Below are 18,091 nucleotides of genomic sequence, written 5' to 3'. Positions count from 1 at the left end.
TGGCATAATTTGGATCCTGCTAATACAATGGCAGTTTTCTGACCACAAAATAACATTGCAAAGCTTTTAAGTAAGTTTTGTGTTAGTTGTACTTGTGTGTGCCAGTTATGCAGTTTGCCATATGCATTGGCATGTTGTGGATTTGGACAGTAAGTCCCCCCAAATCATCCAATAGACCATGACACATTTACCAAAGAGATGGAGGCTGAATTGCACATCATCTGAATAGGTGGTACTCGTGTACACTGGGGTCATTGGTATGACCTATCATGGGAGTTTGTCGATTTATATCAGAGGGAAAGAGGACAGGTGATAGATCCAGACCTGTTGTTTTAATTAAAAGATGCGCGTCACAGTGCCATATTTAGCACATATAGTCAACCAAATGGAAACTGTGAAAACTTTGTAAAACGTTAATTTTAGGAGCTTTCTGTTGCCCATTATTAAGAATAAAATAACGTGTTTATACTTGATTACACTGAGGCATCAGACATGCTTACTGGAGATAAACATAAGAACATAAGAAATAGGAGCAGGAGTAGGCCATCTAGCCCCTCGAGCCTGCCCCGCCATTCAATAAGATCATGGCTGATCTGAAGTGTATCAGTTCCACTTACCCACCTGATCCCTATAACCCCTAATTCACTTACCGATCAGGAATCCATCTATCCGTGATTTAAACATATTCAACGAGGTAGCCTCCACCACTTCAGAGGGCAGAGAATTCCAGAGTTTCACCACCCTCAGAGAAGAAGTTCCTCCTCAACTCTGTCCTAAACTGACCCCCCTTTATTTTGAGGCTGTGCCCTCTAGTTCTAGCTTCCTTTCTAAGTGGAATCTCGCCATCTCTATCCTATCCAGCCCCTTCATTATCTTATAGGTCTCTATAAGATCCCCCCTCAGCCTTCTAAATTCCAACGAATACAAACCCAATCTGCTCAGTCTCTCCTCATAATCAACACCCCTCATCTCTGGTATCAACCTGGTGAACCTTCTCTGCACTCGCTCCAAGGCCAATATATCCTTCCGCAAATAAGGGGACCAATACTGCACACAGTATTCCAGCTGCGGCCTCACCAATGCCCTGTACAGATGCAGCAAGACATCTCTGCTTTTATATTCTATCCCCCTTGCGATATAGGCCAACATCCCATTTGCCTTCTTGATCACCTGTTGCATCTGCAGACTGGGTTTTTGCATCTCATGCACAAGGACCCCCAGGTCCCTCTGCACAGCAGCATGTTGTAATTTCTTTCCATTTAGATAATAAATCCAATTTGCTATTATTTCTTCCAAAGTGAATAACCTCGCATTTGTCAACCTTTTACTCCATCTGCCAGATCCTCGCCCACTCACTCAGCCTGTCCAAATCTCTGCAGACCTTCTACGCCCTCCACACAATTCACTTTTCCACTTATCTTTGTGTCGTCTGCAAACTTTGTTACCCTACACTCAGTCCCCTCCTCCAGATCGTCTATATAAATGGTGAATAGGTGAGTTCCCTGCAGCACGCCACTAGTTACCATCTGCCAACCAGAAAAGCACCCATTTATTCCAACTCTCTGCTTCCTGTCGGATAGCCAATCCCCAATCCACGCTAACACCCTACCCCCAACTCCGTGTGACCCAATCTTCTTCTTCAACCTTTTGTGAGGCACCTTATCAAACGTCTTTTGGAAATCCAAAAACACCGCATCCACCGGTTCCCCTCCATCAACCACACTAGTCACATCTTCATAAAAATCCAACAAGTTCGTCAAGATTGTTTCAGTATGTCCACAACTCCTCCCAAAAAATCTTCACGATCTGTGGGAAAGTTATTTCACAACTAACCTTTCAGAAAATGGGCTTGTTTATTTATTAGTGTCACAAGTAGGCTTACATTAACACTACAATGAAGTTATTGTGAAAAAAGCTTTGTTTAAAGCAGCTTACAATCAGTGGACAAAATCACTGGGCCACCCGGTCCCCTAACTGGCTGCCTCGCCTCTTCGGTTGCTATTCTGTATTTTAGTTAAAAGTTTAAAGTTTATTTATTAGTCACAAGGCTTATATTAAAACTGCAATGAAGTTATTGTGAAAATCCCCTAGTCGCCATATGCCGCATATGCCAGCGCCGTACACGGAGGGAGAATTTAGCATGGCCAATGCATCTAACCAGCACGTCTATTTATGTATCATTCCAGGCATAGGTTTTCTTGTTAAAATGTGTTATATAATTATATTGCCTCTTGTTTTTCATTGTGTATTTTTGATTCTGCAGCATGTTGCTCCATTTGGTTGTTGAGAAGCTTATGTTTTTCTGTAGTTTCTGAAGCCACCTCAAACTCTCTAGTCTGATTCATCAATACGATTCACCCACATACTCCTCCTTCATACTGCATTGCACCAGTTGTGTTAAGTTAGATGTACGTTTTCTTTAAGAAACCATTTGCTTCTGCTGAGATGGTATGGGTGACACCGAGACGTATTTCTGTTTATAAAAGTCCATAGATTAATTAGTCTGTGCTGCTTTGTTCATTTTAAGTCGTAATTATCTGACTTCAACTGTGGAAACGGCAGCCTTTTTGTACTTGCCACAAATATCGAAAATGTGCACCTGTTTTGGTAGCGTTGTTAGAAGCAGTGCAGGCAGATATATCAGAACTTTCCTGCATAACATCTGATGCCAAGAAAAGGAAATGTTGCCCAGGTTGCTATTTTTGACAGTAGATGCAGAAAGATTAAAGCTGTAAGGCACCTGCACGAAGCACCAGTTTCAAAATTGAGAAAGCTTTCACTCAACAAGGAATCAAGTAATGTGCGGTCAGAGGCTGATCAGCAATAGCATGTCTCTTCATCTGATGACAAGTAATTTTTCCTCATAAATGGAACTAACATGAATTGAGTTACAATTATCAGAATCCTTTAATATAACTAGCACAGAATATTAGCATGAGGCAATGAATTTTTAGCAGCGGATTGCTAACCACCAACCAACCATCACAAAGATGCAACATCAGAGCAACTGCTACTTTTATTTGTTTGGGATTCTGTGATTTGTATCTCTTATATTCTTGAAATTTTAATTAGGATAATACCAGTACCTGAGCACACTTTAAAGTTAGTTCCTATGTACTATTAAAACAGTGACTTTGGTGTTTTTTGTGTCCTTGTCCTTGTCACGTTTCGTGATTCCTCTGTTAGTGGTTTACATTTTTTTAAAGGATTTATATTAACTTAATTTCTTAAACATGACTATTTTGCAAACTGCTGTGCAGCCAATATGTTCAACTTTGTTTGTCTTCCCCTTAGGTCTTAAGGATTTGGTTGTTTCAGGCTGCGCCTGGGCAGCAATCTCTGCACTTTGCAGCTCAAGTTGTCCCCTACTGAGAACCATGGATCTCAGATGGGTGGAAGGATTAAAAGATGCTCAGATGAGAGATCTGCTTTCACCTCCAACTGACAACAGACCAGGTAGGAAATCTTTTTGCACCCTTTTACACATGTTTCAAGGTGTGTTGTATCTAGTCACCAAGTTTTTTGAGTTGGTTAATTAAGACCCATTAATTGCATTTTCCATTGTGCTATGATTTCAGCCACTGGAGAGTTTTCCTCCAATTCCCATTGACTTCTGTTTTACTAGAGCTCCTTGATGTCATGTTCGGGCAAATCTTGTCTTGATATCAAGGGCAGTGACCCTCACCTTGCCTCCAGAATTTAGTTCTTTTGTCCATGTTTGGAACCAAAGTTGTAATGAGGTCTGGAGTCGAATGATCCTGGCAGAACCCAAACTGAACAGGTTGCTGTTAAGTGCCATTTGATAGCTCTGTTAGCGACACCTTCCAGTACTTTGTTGATGATTGAGAATAGGCAGGTGGACTATCATTGGCCTGATTGGATTTGATCTGCTTTTTATGGACAGGACATAGGTGAGTAATTTTCTATTTTATCAGGTAGCTACCAGTGTTGTTGTTGTCCTGGAATGGCTTGCTAAAGGTGCAGCTAACACTAGAGGATGTGTATTAAGCAGCTTGGCCAGAATGTTGTTGGGGTCTTTACAGTATCCACTCTGCTCCGCTATTTCTTGATATCACATGATGTGAAACAAAAATTAATTGGCTTCTGTAACCATGAAGGAGACTGAGATAAATCTTCCACTGCACCGTTCCACTAGATGAGCAGCTGTTTTGCAAAATGTTCCAGAAACGTGTTTTAACCTTTTCTGGATATTTTGATTGATTCAGATTAGGTGCTTTTAGGAGGCTTGTTTTCTGTTAACAATCACAACAATTGCAGTTAAAAATTAAATTGATCTGTAGATTGTAATCCACCTACACCTCCACTTTTTAGCATTTGTTAATGTCTTTTTGAATGACATAACATTGCAGAAAAATCTCTTCAGTATCAACTGGGTCGAGCACTGACTTTGCGACAGTATGGGCCTCTCTCGGGACTATTGTGTACTTTTACTATCTTTGAATGCCATTTTTTTTCAGCAGTTTCAGAATTCATACTTTTTAGACCACATTCCATCGATGAATTCTGAAAAGGGCAAATTGACCCACCCTGATAGCAGATTGTGGAAAATAATCCAATGGATCTAAAATAGAGAAGATATCATTTTTAATTTTAGCAAATGATTTTCAGTCCTTCCTTTAACAACATATCAATAGTTCATTGTGGGAATATTTCCCTATTATTAAAGCAAACACCAGTTGTGATTAAGTACAATTATATGAACTATGGGACTCCCAGAATCCAGTATGTTAATAAATGTCTTGTTACCATAAAGGTCAAATTGACAATCGCAGCAAGCTACGAAACGTGGTAGACCTTCGTCTGGCTGGACTGGACATTACAGATGCAACACTCCGGCTTATTATTAGGCACATGCCAATGCTTTCCAAACTGGACCTTAGTTACTGTAACCATCTGACAGATCAAACAATTAACCTACTTACAGCAGTTGGCACCACAACTAGAGATTCCTTGACAGAAGTCAATCTATCAGGTGAGAAATGTGCATTTGATGCCTTATTATTTAAACTGAAAGTCGATGTTAATTCCTTTGTAAGTGATTTGAGCGATTGTGGTACGTAATTTAGCAAACAACTTGAGATTTTATGGTACAATGAAAACGTGAAAGCTTTGTTATATCTTGCACACTGCACAATTGGCAAGTTAGGCAATAAGGATCAGTTGTTCCCAATTCTGAAAACTCTTATTGGAGGCACAGCCCTATAAACACTTATGGCTTTCAGATACCTCACCATCTTCAGCTGCTTTATCAATGACATTTCCACCATCATAATGTTTAAAGTGGGGCAGTGTTCATAAGTTCTCCAATCGTTAGACAGCTTATGCAAGTTTAAAGCAAGATTTGGGTAAGGCTCCAGGGTTGAAAAGGTTGTCAAACGTCATTATTAAGTTCTTATTTTTTAAATCCTGGATGTGATCAACAACGGCCACTTTTAAATGCATTTTTAATGCACAAGTTGCAGATAATTACCTTATCCATTCAATAAAAGCTCAGCTATCTCTTCAAGACCTTCACTGGCATTACCATTTCCAACTCCTGCACCACCAACATCTTGGGGGTAACTACTGGCAAGAAGCTTAACTGAACCAGCCATAAACAACATAACCCAACTAGAGCAGGGCAGAGATCAAGTACTCTGGGATGAATGGCTCACTTCCTGAAGTTGCTTCACAACAGCAACAATATGCATGCCCTTAACTGGATGTGTAGCTGCAATCACACTCCCACACCATCCAAGATGAAGCAGTTCATTGGATTGGTTCTTGTGCCACTTTACTCAATATCCACATGTCCACATTGTGACTCCGATATGTACACTATAGATTGCTGGAATTCACCAAGGTTATTTATCTGCACATCTCTCCCCTCAATCTTTAGCTTCAAGGCGGCCACAAGCTACAATGTTCTGAGAAACCCCAAATCACTTGCCATCCTGTCTTGAACATGATATTGTCATTCTTTCATTATCAGTGGATCAGTATCCTGGAATTATTTTACCTACTGTCATTATGGGAGCATCATTATGCACTACTGCAGTCTTAGTGGCAAGGTCGACTATCTTTTCAGAGCAATGAGGGATGGGAAATAAAAGTGGCTATTGTTGATCGCATCCAAGATTGTTTTTTAAAAAGAACTTAATAATGGCATTTGACAACCTTTTCATCGATAGAGAGCACTGGAGCGGAGTCCAAATCTTTTCCCAACCACACTTTTTCCAGTACATAACCAGTAAATAGCAATCTCTGGGTCGTCCAGCATTTATTACCATCCCTGATTGCCCATGAAGTGGTGCTGAGCTGCCTTCTTGTGCTGCATCCACTCGCCGCTGTTAAAGAGGAAATTCCAGGATTTGTCCCTGCAATGTTGAAGGAACAGTGATGTAGTTCAAAGTAAGGATGGTGTGTGACTTGGAGGGAAACTTACAGGTGGTGAGGCATCTGCTGCCGTGGTCCTTTTAAGTTGGTGGATGTCGCAAGTTTGAAAGGCTCCTTTGATAGGACCTTTGTGAGTTGCTGCAGTGCATCTCAAAAGTCATACACATTGCTGCCACTGTGCATCGGTGGTGGAGGAAATGCCAATTCAGTGAGCTGTTTCATCCTGTCTGGTGTCAGGCTTCTTGTGTGCTGTTGGAGCTGCGCTCATCCAGACAAGTGGAGAGTATTCCATCACACTCTTGACTTGCGCATTGTAGTTGGTGGATAGGCTTTGGGGAGTCAGGAGGTGAGTTATTTACCACAAAATTCTAACCTGCTCTTCTAGCTAGTGGTTACAACACAGTATTTATATGTCAGTTCCGTTTCAATTTCTGGTCAATAGTAAGATGTTGATAGTGGGGGAAATCAGCAATGGTAATGCCGTTGAATGTCAAAGTGGGGAGTTGGTTGGATTCTCTCTTGTTGGAGATGGTCATTGCCACTTTTGCCTTCCCTAACCTTTTGATGCTGAGGCCAATAATTTCAATGGAATTACAAAACTGAAAAAAACTAAGGAAAATATATTAATCAATGTTCATTTAGGTTTATTCCATTGTTAATGCATTCCACCTACAGTACCTAAATGTAATTTGAACCATTTAATGAGGAAAATTTACTGAATTATAAAGATTTATATTCTTTGATCTTGGGTACATTAGATTTGTCTTAATTTAACACTAAAATTCAACGTGGTTATTCTATTTTCTCGTCTTGAATACTTAAAATTGTCTGAGCTTACCCCATTACATTTGTTTTTAGTTTGATTAATTTTCTGTATTAACTCTTATCTTGTTCTAGTGGCATGTTCAGTCAAGCTTAAGACAGCATTTTAAGTGAAGTTGAGAAATGCCTGTAAATCCTTGCTTTACCTGAAATGCACAATATCCTTCTTTTTCAGTTTGCAATAAAGTCACTGACCAGTGCCTAACCTATTTCAAACGCTGTGGCAACATCTGCCGAATAGACCTCCGTTACTGTAAGCAGGTAACAAAAGAAGGTTGTGAACAATTCATAGCAGAGATGTCTGTTAGCATTCAGTTCAGTCTGTCAGAGGAGAAACTGTTACAAAAACTTAGTTAACTAAACAAGAGAAACTGGATCCCATTACAAAGGACATTTAATTTCTTCTAAGATTTAATTATGCCCAGATTCTGCTTAGTTATTGGCAACAGACAAAAAGGACAAGGATGAACCGTGGAGAGGACAGAAAATTAATAACAGAAGCTGCTTACCCTAACAGAAATGTTTCCACATCTGAAAATCACTCTGAAATTGAAATTTATTTCCTAAGTTTTAATAATGTATAAAAGGACACTGATGCATAAGTGTTTGTACTTGTATAAACATATGCGGCAAGAAAATAATTGATAAAACTAACATTTTTGTGCACGTTTTACAACTAAAGCATGTGCAGTGTAAATTTTAATTTCAGTTTTTAAAAAAATGCAGTCTTAAAACAAAAAGGTATCTTAGTCATATCTGACCACACATTGGGATCATTTTGACTGTGTTATAAATATTGTTGTTTTGTTACTCTACACGTCATACATTATGCAGAAATATTTTTGTACAGAAATTACTTTATTGATAGTGTGGAAATTTCAATAATTCCAATGGTAACCTTATTACTTGTATACAATTGAATTCCAGTTTATTTCAGATTTCCCTATTTGTTACTTGTGGTTTAATCTCTGTAAAGTTCCACATTTCTTGTGGAATGATCTTCGTGATGTTTGTATGTGCCATCATTGCATGCCTTTAAGGCAAGCAGCTTAGCAGCAGTAATAATACTGTAAAGTGACAAGATGTTGAGTTTTCCACCATTTGCTATCGCCATTTTGTCATTGCTGAATTTGTATAAAACCTTTGTCTTGAATGCTGTGTACGGAACTATTGTTAGATTCACAGGGAAACAATATTCAAGGTGCTGTACAACACAATTTTTTTTAACACTTTTCACAGAGAAAATAATGGTTTCCATTCCCTCTTGTGTCTGTTGCAGTTTGTCATGCATGTAAATGAGATGCAAATTAAGGATGGAGTAAGTCATTAGAATTCTCATTTGTTCCCTATTGTGTTCATTGTAACTTCTGCCCAGATAAGTGAACTAAATAACTTGCCCGTAAAGCAGCGTCTGATGTAAATACACAATTTAATGTTACATAGACGATATTAACCCACAGATCAGCTTGTTCTACATATCTTTTAAAAGTTTTGTTTACTGAGGTAACTTAACAAGGGATGTTTAGATATACTCTTCGTGAAGGATGCAACATAGCAACTATCTGGGGTATGCTTTCTAGAGCATCAAGGGCCAATGGAGAATAAGGCCGTATCAAGGAAAGATGAGGAAAATTACTTCACACAATCTTGCCCCTCCCCCGGCCCTCAAAAACAGTGTCCGATAGCTTTGGAATGCTATTGTAGGGAATAAATGAGAAGGAAGTCAGCCCTGGATATCCTGTAGCCTATATCAATTTCCTGGGCAACTCTACCAGTCAATGTGCCAATTCACCATTATCAGGAAAAGAGATTCATTCGTTCTGAGCTGAACCCTAGCTAATCTGCCTCCAATGAAAAAATATCTTTCCCTAAATAAGGGGACAAAACTGCCCAAAGTACTGCAGCTGTGGTCTCACCAATACTTGTACAGTTGCAGTAGGACATCCCTACACTCGTATTCCAACCCCCTTGAAATAAAGGCCAACATTCCATTAGCCTTCCTAATTACCTACTGCACCTGTATCCTGAAATCCTTTTGTGTTGCAGCCATTTAAATAAACACTCTTCTTTTGCTCTCCCTTCCAAAATGGGATGTTCGAAGCATCTTTCACTTTAAAGACTGCAGTATATCTGTCTAACTCCACTGCCACTTTCTTGTTCCCTATAGCTATCTCCCCAGATTCATTTTCTAAGGGACCTATGTTCACTTTGACCTCTTCCTAGTTATACATTTAAAGAATCTCTTGTCAGTTTTTATGTACTTTGCTAGTTTGCCCTCGTAGTTTATTTTCTCTCTCTTTGGTCCTCCTTTGCTGGATTCTGAATTTATCCCAGTCTTTGGGGCTATCACTGACTTTTGCCTCCATATGCTTTTTCTTTCAACTTAAAACTCTTTGATTTCCTTGGTTAGCCATGATTATCCCTCTCAGAATATTTCCTCCTTACTGGGATATATTTTTGCTGGAGTCATTAATGACTGCCACTGCTTGCTTACAGTCTTTCCTGCTAATCTATCCACCTTGTCCACTTTTTAGCTAACTCTATTGTAATTTCATTGTAATTCCTGTTGTTTCTGACCCTAGTTTCTCCCTCGGAAATTCTATTATGTTATGATCACTGCTTCCTAGGGGATCTTTTACTCAGGCCATTTATTAAACCTGCCTCGTTATCAGATTCAAGATAGCCTGTTCCCTAGTTGACACATTGCTCTAGGAAACTATCCCTAATGCATTCTATGAATTCACTGTTGTAGCAACCCAATCAACATGAAGATTAAAGTCACCCATAATTATTGCATGCTCGTATTATTTGTACAAGGTACTGGCATTTTTGTTACAAATCCAATCTCCTTGTTCTGTTTGGGGAAGATAGTGAAATGGCTTTTGCATGACTACACTTCCAAGTAAATTACCCTCCAACTGCAAACCTGGCTAAATTAACATGCAAAGTGGAGAAGTTTGCATCTCAATATAAACTGCCATAAGGTGGTCTCTCAGAATACAGTAATTCATTAATCGTCAACTTCTTATTCAAACAGGAACGGAAATAAAATTCTTCAAAGGTGGGCCGAACTACAGTGGAAAAAAAAAGAAACACAGGAATCAAGATTATTTTGTGATAATTGCAAGGGAAATGAATAAATAGATTACAAACACATTACAAGATTTAAAGCTTGTTACTAAATCTCAACAGCCTTCATGCCAATGAACAGTTCTGTAAACATCAGCAGGTTTTACTACTTTTCATTAATTGCAGTGCTTTCCTTGTGACCTAGCTTAGCACTTTTCCTCGGTGCCAGAGAACTAAAGTCATTTGAGGTTGCTGAATGCTGGATAGGTAGAAGAGGATCTTGCAAAGTCCAATGAAGAGCCTGCTGCAGGCACAAGCCATTCTGCAACCAGCAGGATGTCAGATGTCCGTTTAGCTGTCAGTGGCAGCCATACAAGTTCATGTGGCTGCCACTTCTATGCCCCTTAGGGCTTGTACTGAGAGCTAGATGGACACCTGACATCTACTGATCAGGGGGACAGCAGTTCTTTAGTTTCTGCCTGGTGCTATGCTGAAAGTGTGCACATATAGAACTATATCTTCCCGTGACAGTCTGCACTTTTGAAAAGGTCTATAGGGACCAGACAGCCACAAAAATTAGTGAAGATGCTACATGGTTCTATGTCCCAAAAAAATTGCTTCTCAATGTGACATCACCTACAATGGAGGAAAGAGGTGCCACTCCTTTGACAGCTCAGACTCCACCCCAATTCTCTCTTCCATTTCCTTGAGGGCTTATCTGTTTTGATCGGGCAGCAGTTGACAAAAGCTGTATTTGGGCTACTTACTGCAACTGGACACAAATCATTCACATATGATGAAATAAAAATGCATGTTAGATATTTTACCCCTTTATGGAATTTATCAACTCCACAACTAACTCTTTAAAAAAGCCTAGGCTATGCCCGGGTCAGAAACACTGTTGCAAATTATATACCTGATTTTCTTAATTTCAGAACTTGAGAGAGTTGCTATTCCATTAAATTAAATTCTTTATTAGTCAAATTGAATTTCAAAAACATGATTTACAAAAAGTACTGAAAGCAAAAATGACAAAACTAAAACAAGGCAGTTGGCAGCAAATGATACAAGATTGCTTGAGGTTTCCTTTCTGTTATGTTGGGCACTGCTAACTGCTCAATTCATATCCAGAGCAAGCCGCACCACAATTAATACACTACCACACCACATTATTAATCCATTAAATGATAAATGTTTTAGGAGACTTATAAAAGTGATATGAAAAGTTTAAAATAGAATCTTTGCGATTTTCTCCAGCACATCCTTCATTTAGTCTCGGTCCTAGCTTTGATATCTCAACATAATTCAGTTTCTATTTTTTGCACCTTAAACATTGTGTTATGTTTTACAATGATTTCTTTAAGGCTTCCAGTAATAAGCAATGATAAAACTGTTAGTAAATTAAGAAATTCCATTCTCCTACCATTTTCCAAAATTGCCACAACAAAACTGTCATCGATTATAGTCCCAAAAAAAACTTTTCTCCATTAAGTTTCCTGTATCTTAACAGGAAAAGCCAAATTATTTTTCTTCATCTTTCATTCAGACACCTCCCAAATTTAAGATTTAAAGACGTGCACTGCCCGTACAACATACTGTCGACAAATAGGGCATTCATTCATGCGTTTTCCACATTTAGTGCAAGTGACCATGTGACCACATTCGAGGAGAACGCAATCAATCACTGCATCCATACAGATCCTGCAGAGATTCTCATCGCTGCCAAGCTGCATCTGTTCTTCGACTGAAAAGAAAACAGAATTATGGAAAACTTGGTTAATTAATTAAAAACATGCACACACTTTTAGCAGTAGGTATGAACTTTGCAATAGTTACATTTGGGAAAGCAATTGCAGATATAGAAGCTGAAAGTCTATGGCAAGATAACAAATGCAGCCATATTACTTGGGATTTTCATTTTGAATGGAAATAGAATGAAAGGTATATTTCTGCTGACTTGCAGCCTCACTTTGTAACGGTAAGAAAATTCAATAAGTTTTCTGATCCAGCTGTGTCCCACTAAAGTCATGCAGGGAATTTTAATAAGTATAGTTCTGATCACCCTATTATAGCAAGGATATTATCAAACTAGAAAGAGTGCAGGAAAAAATTACTAGGATGCCACCAGGACTTGATGGTTTGAGTTATAAGGAGAGGCTGGATCAGACTGGACCTTTTTTTTCCCTGCAGCGTAGGAGTGATCTTATAGCGGTCTTTAAAATAATGAGGGGCATAGATAAGGTAGATAGTCAACATCTTTTCCCAAAGGTAGAGGAGCCTAAAACTAGAGGGCATAGGTTTAAGGGGAGGATGCACAAAAGGGTCCAGAGGGGCAATTTTTTCACTGAGGGTGGAGAGTGTCTGGAATGAGCTGCCAGATGCAGTTATCAATTATCTTTTAAAAAGCATTTAGTTAGTTACATAAGTAAGATGGTTTAGATGGATATGGGCCAAATGCAGGCAATTGGGACTTAGTGGGAAAAACTGGGTGGCATGGACAAGTTGGGCCGAAGGGCCTGTTTCCATGCTGTAAACCTCTGACTTTCAGTAGGGGAACATGTGGCAAATAGTGACCACAATTCTGTAAACTTTAGGATAGTAATGGAAAAAGATGAGTTGTCCTATGGGTAAGGTGCTGAATTGGGGGAAGGCTAACTACAGCCGGATTAGGCAGGATTTGGTGGCTGTTGATTGGGAGAGGCTGTTCGAGGGTAAACCCACATCTGGCATGTGGGAGTCTTTTAAGGAGCAGTTGATAGGACTGCAGGACAGGCATGTGCCTGTAAAGAGGAAGGATAGGAAAGGTAGGATTCGGGAGCCATGGATAACCAGTGAAATTGTGGGTCTAATCAAAAAGAAAAAAGAGGCATACATGAGGTCCAGGCAGCTAAAAACAGATGGAGCACTGGAGGAACACAGTAAGAAGTTTAACAACACCAGGTAAAAGTCCAACAGGTTTATTTGGTAGCAAAAGCCACACAAGCTTTCGGAGCCTTAAGCCCCTTCTTCAGGTGAGTGGGCTCCGAAAGCTTGTGTGGCTTTTGCTACTAAATAAACCTGTTGGACCTTAACCTGGTGTTGTTAAACTTCTTACTTTGTTTGCCCCAGTCCAACACCAGCATCTCCACATCAGCACTGGAGGAATACAGAGAAAGTAGAAAACTCAAATAGGGAGTTAGAAGAGCATAAAGGGGTCACAAAATGTCCTTGGCAGACAGGATTAAGGAGAATCCCATGGCATTTTATACATACGTTAGGAACAAGAGGGTTGTTAGGGAAAGAATCGGACCTCTTGGGGACAAAGGAGGGGAATTATGCTTAGAACCAAAGGAAGTAGGAGAGATCCTAAACAAATACTTTGCATCAATATTCACAAAGGAGAGGACATGTTGACTGGTAGTGTCTCAGAGAGATGTGTTGACCCGTTAGAAAAAATCTCAATTACAAGGGAGGAAGTGTTAGGTTTTTTAGGAAACATTAAGACAGACAAATCCCCAGGGCCAGATGGCATCTATCCTAGACTCCTCAGGGAGGCAAGAGATGAAATTGCTGGCCCTCTAACAGAAATTTTTGTCTCTTCACTGGACACTGGTGAGGTCCCAGAGGATTGGAGGATAGCAAATGTGGTCCTGTTATTTAAGAGGATAACCCAGGTAATTATAGGCCAGTGAGCTTGACGTCCGTGGTAGGGAAATTGTTGGAGAAGATTCTTAGAGATAGGATATATGTGCATTTAGAACTGAATAATCTCATTAGCGATAGCCAGTATGATTTTGTACGAGGGAGGTCATGCATCACAAATTTGGTTGAGTTTTTTGAGGAGGTGACAAAAACAATTGACGAGGGAAGGGCCGTGGATGTCGTCTATATGGATTTTAGTAAAGCATTTGACAAGGTCCCTCATGGCAGGCTGGTGCAAAAGGTTAAATCTCATGGAATAAAAGGTGAGCTAGCTAGATGGGTGGACAACTGGCTTAGCCATAGAAGACAGAGGGTAACAGTGGAGGAGTCTTTTTCCGGTTGGAGGTCTGTGACTACTGGTGTTCCGTAGGGCTCTGTACTGGGACCTCTGCTGTTTGTGATATATATAAATGATTTGGAGGAAGATGTAGCTGGTGTGATCAGTAAGTTTGCGGACGACACCAAGATTGCTGGAGTTGCGGATAGTGATGAACATTGTCAGAGAATACAGCAGGATATAGATAGACTGGAACATTGGGCAGTGAAATGGCAGATGGAATTTAATCCAGATAAATGCGAAGTGATGCATTTCGGTAGATCTAATGTAACAATAAATGGCAGAACCATCAGGAGTATAGACACACAGAGGGACCTGGGTGTATAAGTCCACAGATCCTTAAAGGTGGCAGCACAGGTGGAGAGAGGTCAAGAAGGTATATGGCATGCTTGCCTTTATTGGACAGGGCATAGAATATAAAAGTTGGCATATGATGTTGCGGCTGTATAGAACGATGGTTAGGCCACATTTGGAATACTGCGTCCAGTTCTGGTCGCCACACTACCAGAAGGACGTGGAGGCTTTGGAGTAAGTACAGAGAAGGTTTACCAGGATGTTGCCTGGTGTGGAGGGTCTTAGCTATGAGGAGAGATTGGGTAAACTGGGGTTGTTCTCCCTAGAAAGACGGAGGATGAAGGGCGACCTAATAGAGGTGTATAAAATTATGAAGGGCATAGATAGGGTGAACAGTGGGAAGCTTTTTCCCAGGTCGGAGGTGACGAACACAAGGGGTCACGGGTTCAAGGTGAGGGGGGCAAGGTTCAACACAGATGTCAGGGGAACGTATTTTACAGAGAGGGTGGTGGGGGCCTGGAATGCACTGCCAAGCAAGGTGATTGAGGTGGACATGCTGGGATTGTTTAAGACTTATGTAGATAGCCACATGAACAGACTGGGAATTGAAGGATACAAACGAATGGTCTAGTTGGGCACATGAGCGGTGCAGGCTTGGAGGGCCGAAGGGCCTGTTCCTGTGCTGTATTGTTCTTTGTCTCTAAGTAGCATTTGAATACAGTAGCACCTTAAAAATCCTTCTAAGCCCAGGCAGTTATTTTCCCTTTGTATTACACTGATATTAGATGATTGCACATCAAGATAACTCGATACAAAATCTGAAGAGTTTATGCTCATTAACATATGGAAGATAGATTTACTGATTTTGTTAGAGAATTTAATTCTACTAAAAAGATCGATATGCAAGTTAGCTGAGTTTACAGAGTCAGTTTTCCATATCTCAAATGTAAGATCTACAAAGGACATGTACAGACATTAGATCTCAATTACACTTGATTAAGTTTGAAGGAAAGTGTGGGAAGCCAACTTTTGTTTCACGTACTTTTTTTCATATACATATAGCATATATATATCCTGCCTTTGACAATGTCCAGTGACTATTTCCTACTACCATAGAGCCCTTTAAAAAAAAATGTTGTAGATAGGATACATCTTTCAAGTGGATGACTTAAGAGGCCAAGATATCAATTCATCAGCTCGGGGAGCATTCTACTGCCTGGGCCTCTATCCAATGGGCTGATTTCCCTACATTGCATGGCACTAGAGGAGCTCCAACAGTGACATTTGGGATGTTCATTTATGACGACAACATTATAACAGCCCAGCAGTGAAAGAAACCTAATTACGGGATCTCTGACAATAAGACTTTTTGTATACAAAAAGAAAGGTTGAGCAGAATTCTCCTCAGCCTGATAATAATATGGAAATAGCTTGATCAAAATACTCTTTCCTTACACTGACTTCCCAGCACCTCTGCATTAACTGCAAAATATTTTTCAACTTGTGAAAAGCTCAAGTAAAGTTGGGACTACTTACCAGCAGTGACAGCTGGGTTATTTCCATTTTCCACTACAACAAAAGAAAAAAAGTTTCAAAAGTCACTAATTGTTGAACTTAATGAATACATTTCTAATAAAGCATTTTGGAGACAAACGTACAAAACTTGCGATTTTCTTCTGTTTCTTTGAATAATCTCTTCACTCGTTCCACCAGTTCCCATTTTTCACAACATCCTGAAAAACTGACAAAGTTGCGAGCCAATATTTCCTTCAACTGACGAACAGTCAATGCTTCAACATCATCAGTACTGGAAAGGTCTGATAACGAGGCTCGTGTTTTTTTAGGTGGTATGTCGTCATTGGTTCCATTTGCCTGCAAGAAAATCCCACATAATACATAGCTTTTGAATACGGAGTACATTGTGAACTGCTGCTTCCAATATCTTAATGAAATGGGCAGCGTCACATGGCCCCTCCAAGACACAAACCATTCAGACCTGGAAGTACAATCGCCATTCCTTCACTGTCGCTGGATCAAAATTCTGGAACTCCCTAACTGCACTGCAGGTGTGTCTACACCATATGGAATGCATTGTTTCAAAATAGCAGCTCACCCTTTCTCAAGGGCAATTAGGGATGGGCAATAAATGCTAGCCTAGGCAGTGGCGCCCACATCCCGTAAAATAATATATTTTTAAGAAGTATTCTGTAAAGAATTATGGACTATTAACTAGCAAATAGATCAAGATTCAGTACATTTCATCCAGCACTGGATTAAAACTGCAGTTTCAAAGTGGTGCATGATCACAATGACTTTTCAAATCACTCAGATTTCTCCTGATTATCACTAATTACTTTAAAAATAAATTGAACATTGAAGTGTCACCATTTTTAGAGACTACCTTCAGGAAAGTCAATTCCCTGCCACAGACAATAATGGACACATCATCTTTCATACTATTTGGGATTGGGCATTTTTATTCTGGGTTAGCATACACTGGCCATTGATAATGTCTACAAGATGAAAACTGAAAATGCAACATCTGAATCATATCACTCATGTCTGTCTTTTTAAACATGAGCACGAGTTTACAACCACAAACCAATTATGCTGTCTTCCCTGGAGTGGGTAGTGATATTGTCATCTTTCTGATAGGATGTCACACCTCCATAAACAGGAAAGATTGGCATATTACATCAATTTTTGTCCAGCCCATTTGAAAGATTTCCACAATCAGTAAACATTCCCTTCTCAAGGCTAAAAGGCATTTGGTTCTCAACTGCTACATCTGACCTCAGGACATAAAATACATGGATCTTTGCTGCCATGAGGAGGACCACAAGAAGTATAACCAACCAAGCAAGACCTGGAGAAGCATGCTACAGTAAGTAAAACTGGTAAACCCAACAAAAGTAAGTCTATATTTGGGGAATTCGGCATAATATTTTGGTATAGCACACAAGACAGCCCAAGTAGACTGGGCACAAAAAATTGAGGGTAGGACAGTAGAGGAACAATGGTAATGTTCAGGGAGATATTAAATATCTCTCAAAGTATATTCCTAAGAGGAATTGTAAAATGAAGAAAAATATTCCATGGCTAAATAAGGAAGTCAAAGGGGGCATAAAGGCGAAAACTAGGGTATATCATACTGCAAAAGTTGTGGTAAGCTGGAGGATTGGGAGAACTTCAAGGTTCAACAAAAAGGCTACTAAAAATAAAATCAAAATAGCTAAGATGAGCTATGAAAGGAAACTAGCAGAAAACTTAAACACTGAGTTCCAAAAGCTTCTATAAGTATATAACGAGGAAGAGAATAGCTAAAATAAAGTTTGGCCCTTTAGAGGATGATACTGGTGAGGGTAATAATGGGGAACACATGGCAGAGGCACTGAACCAATATTTTGCCTCTATTTTCACGGTAGAGAACAATGAAAATTTTCCAAAAACTGCAGTTAATGCAGAAGAACTTGGTGCAATAACCATCACTAG

General features: G+C 39.7%; 2 protein-coding genes across 20 annotated transcripts in view; one reads left to right on the top strand and one right to left on the bottom strand.

Annotated features, from left to right (window-relative positions):
- LOC144503002 (lysine-specific demethylase 2B-like) overlaps window positions 1-10,374 on the top strand; it is a 237,834-nt gene extending 227,460 nt beyond the window's left edge. For 13 of the 14 annotated variants that reach the window (XM_078227489.1, XM_078227486.1, XM_078227484.1 and 10 more), the window contains 3 exons: window positions 3,295-3,456; window positions 4,775-4,993; window positions 7,394-8,372. In XM_078227489.1, coding sequence (XP_078083615.1) covers window positions 3,295-3,456; window positions 4,775-4,993; window positions 7,394-7,575 — 563 coding nt within the window. In that variant the 3' untranslated portion in view covers window positions 7,576-8,372. Of the gene's footprint in view, window positions 1-3,294; window positions 3,457-4,774; window positions 4,994-7,393; window positions 8,373-10,255 lie in introns of those variants that run through there. The other variant, XM_078227483.1, reaches the window with a different exon arrangement.
- rnf34a (ring finger protein 34a) overlaps window positions 7,757-18,091 on the bottom strand; it is a 63,711-nt gene continuing 53,376 nt past the window's right edge. For 2 of the 6 annotated variants that reach the window (XR_013499410.1, XR_013499409.1), the window contains exons 5-8: window positions 16,258-16,471; window positions 16,136-16,168; window positions 11,711-12,031; window positions 7,757-10,289 (exon numbers count right to left, since the gene is read on the bottom strand). Coding sequence is in view for 4 of the 6 variants with exons in the window: in XM_078227497.1 (XP_078083623.1) it covers window positions 11,847-12,031; window positions 16,136-16,168; window positions 16,258-16,471 (432 nt within the window). In the remaining 2 variants the exon portion in view is untranslated. Of the gene's footprint in view, window positions 10,290-11,240; window positions 12,032-16,135; window positions 16,169-16,257; window positions 16,472-18,091 lie in introns of those variants that run through there. The other 4 variants (XM_078227500.1, XM_078227498.1, XM_078227497.1 and 1 more) reach the window with 2 other exon arrangements.

This window comes from Mustelus asterias, chromosome 13 (genome assembly GCF_964213995.1).
Source record: "Mustelus asterias chromosome 13, sMusAst1.hap1.1, whole genome shotgun sequence".
In the NCBI taxonomy this organism is placed as follows: Eukaryota; Metazoa; Chordata; class Chondrichthyes; order Carcharhiniformes; family Triakidae; genus Mustelus; species Mustelus asterias.
Note: the sequence above shows the minus strand (reverse complement) of the source record. Positions and strands in the feature narration are given on the sequence as shown.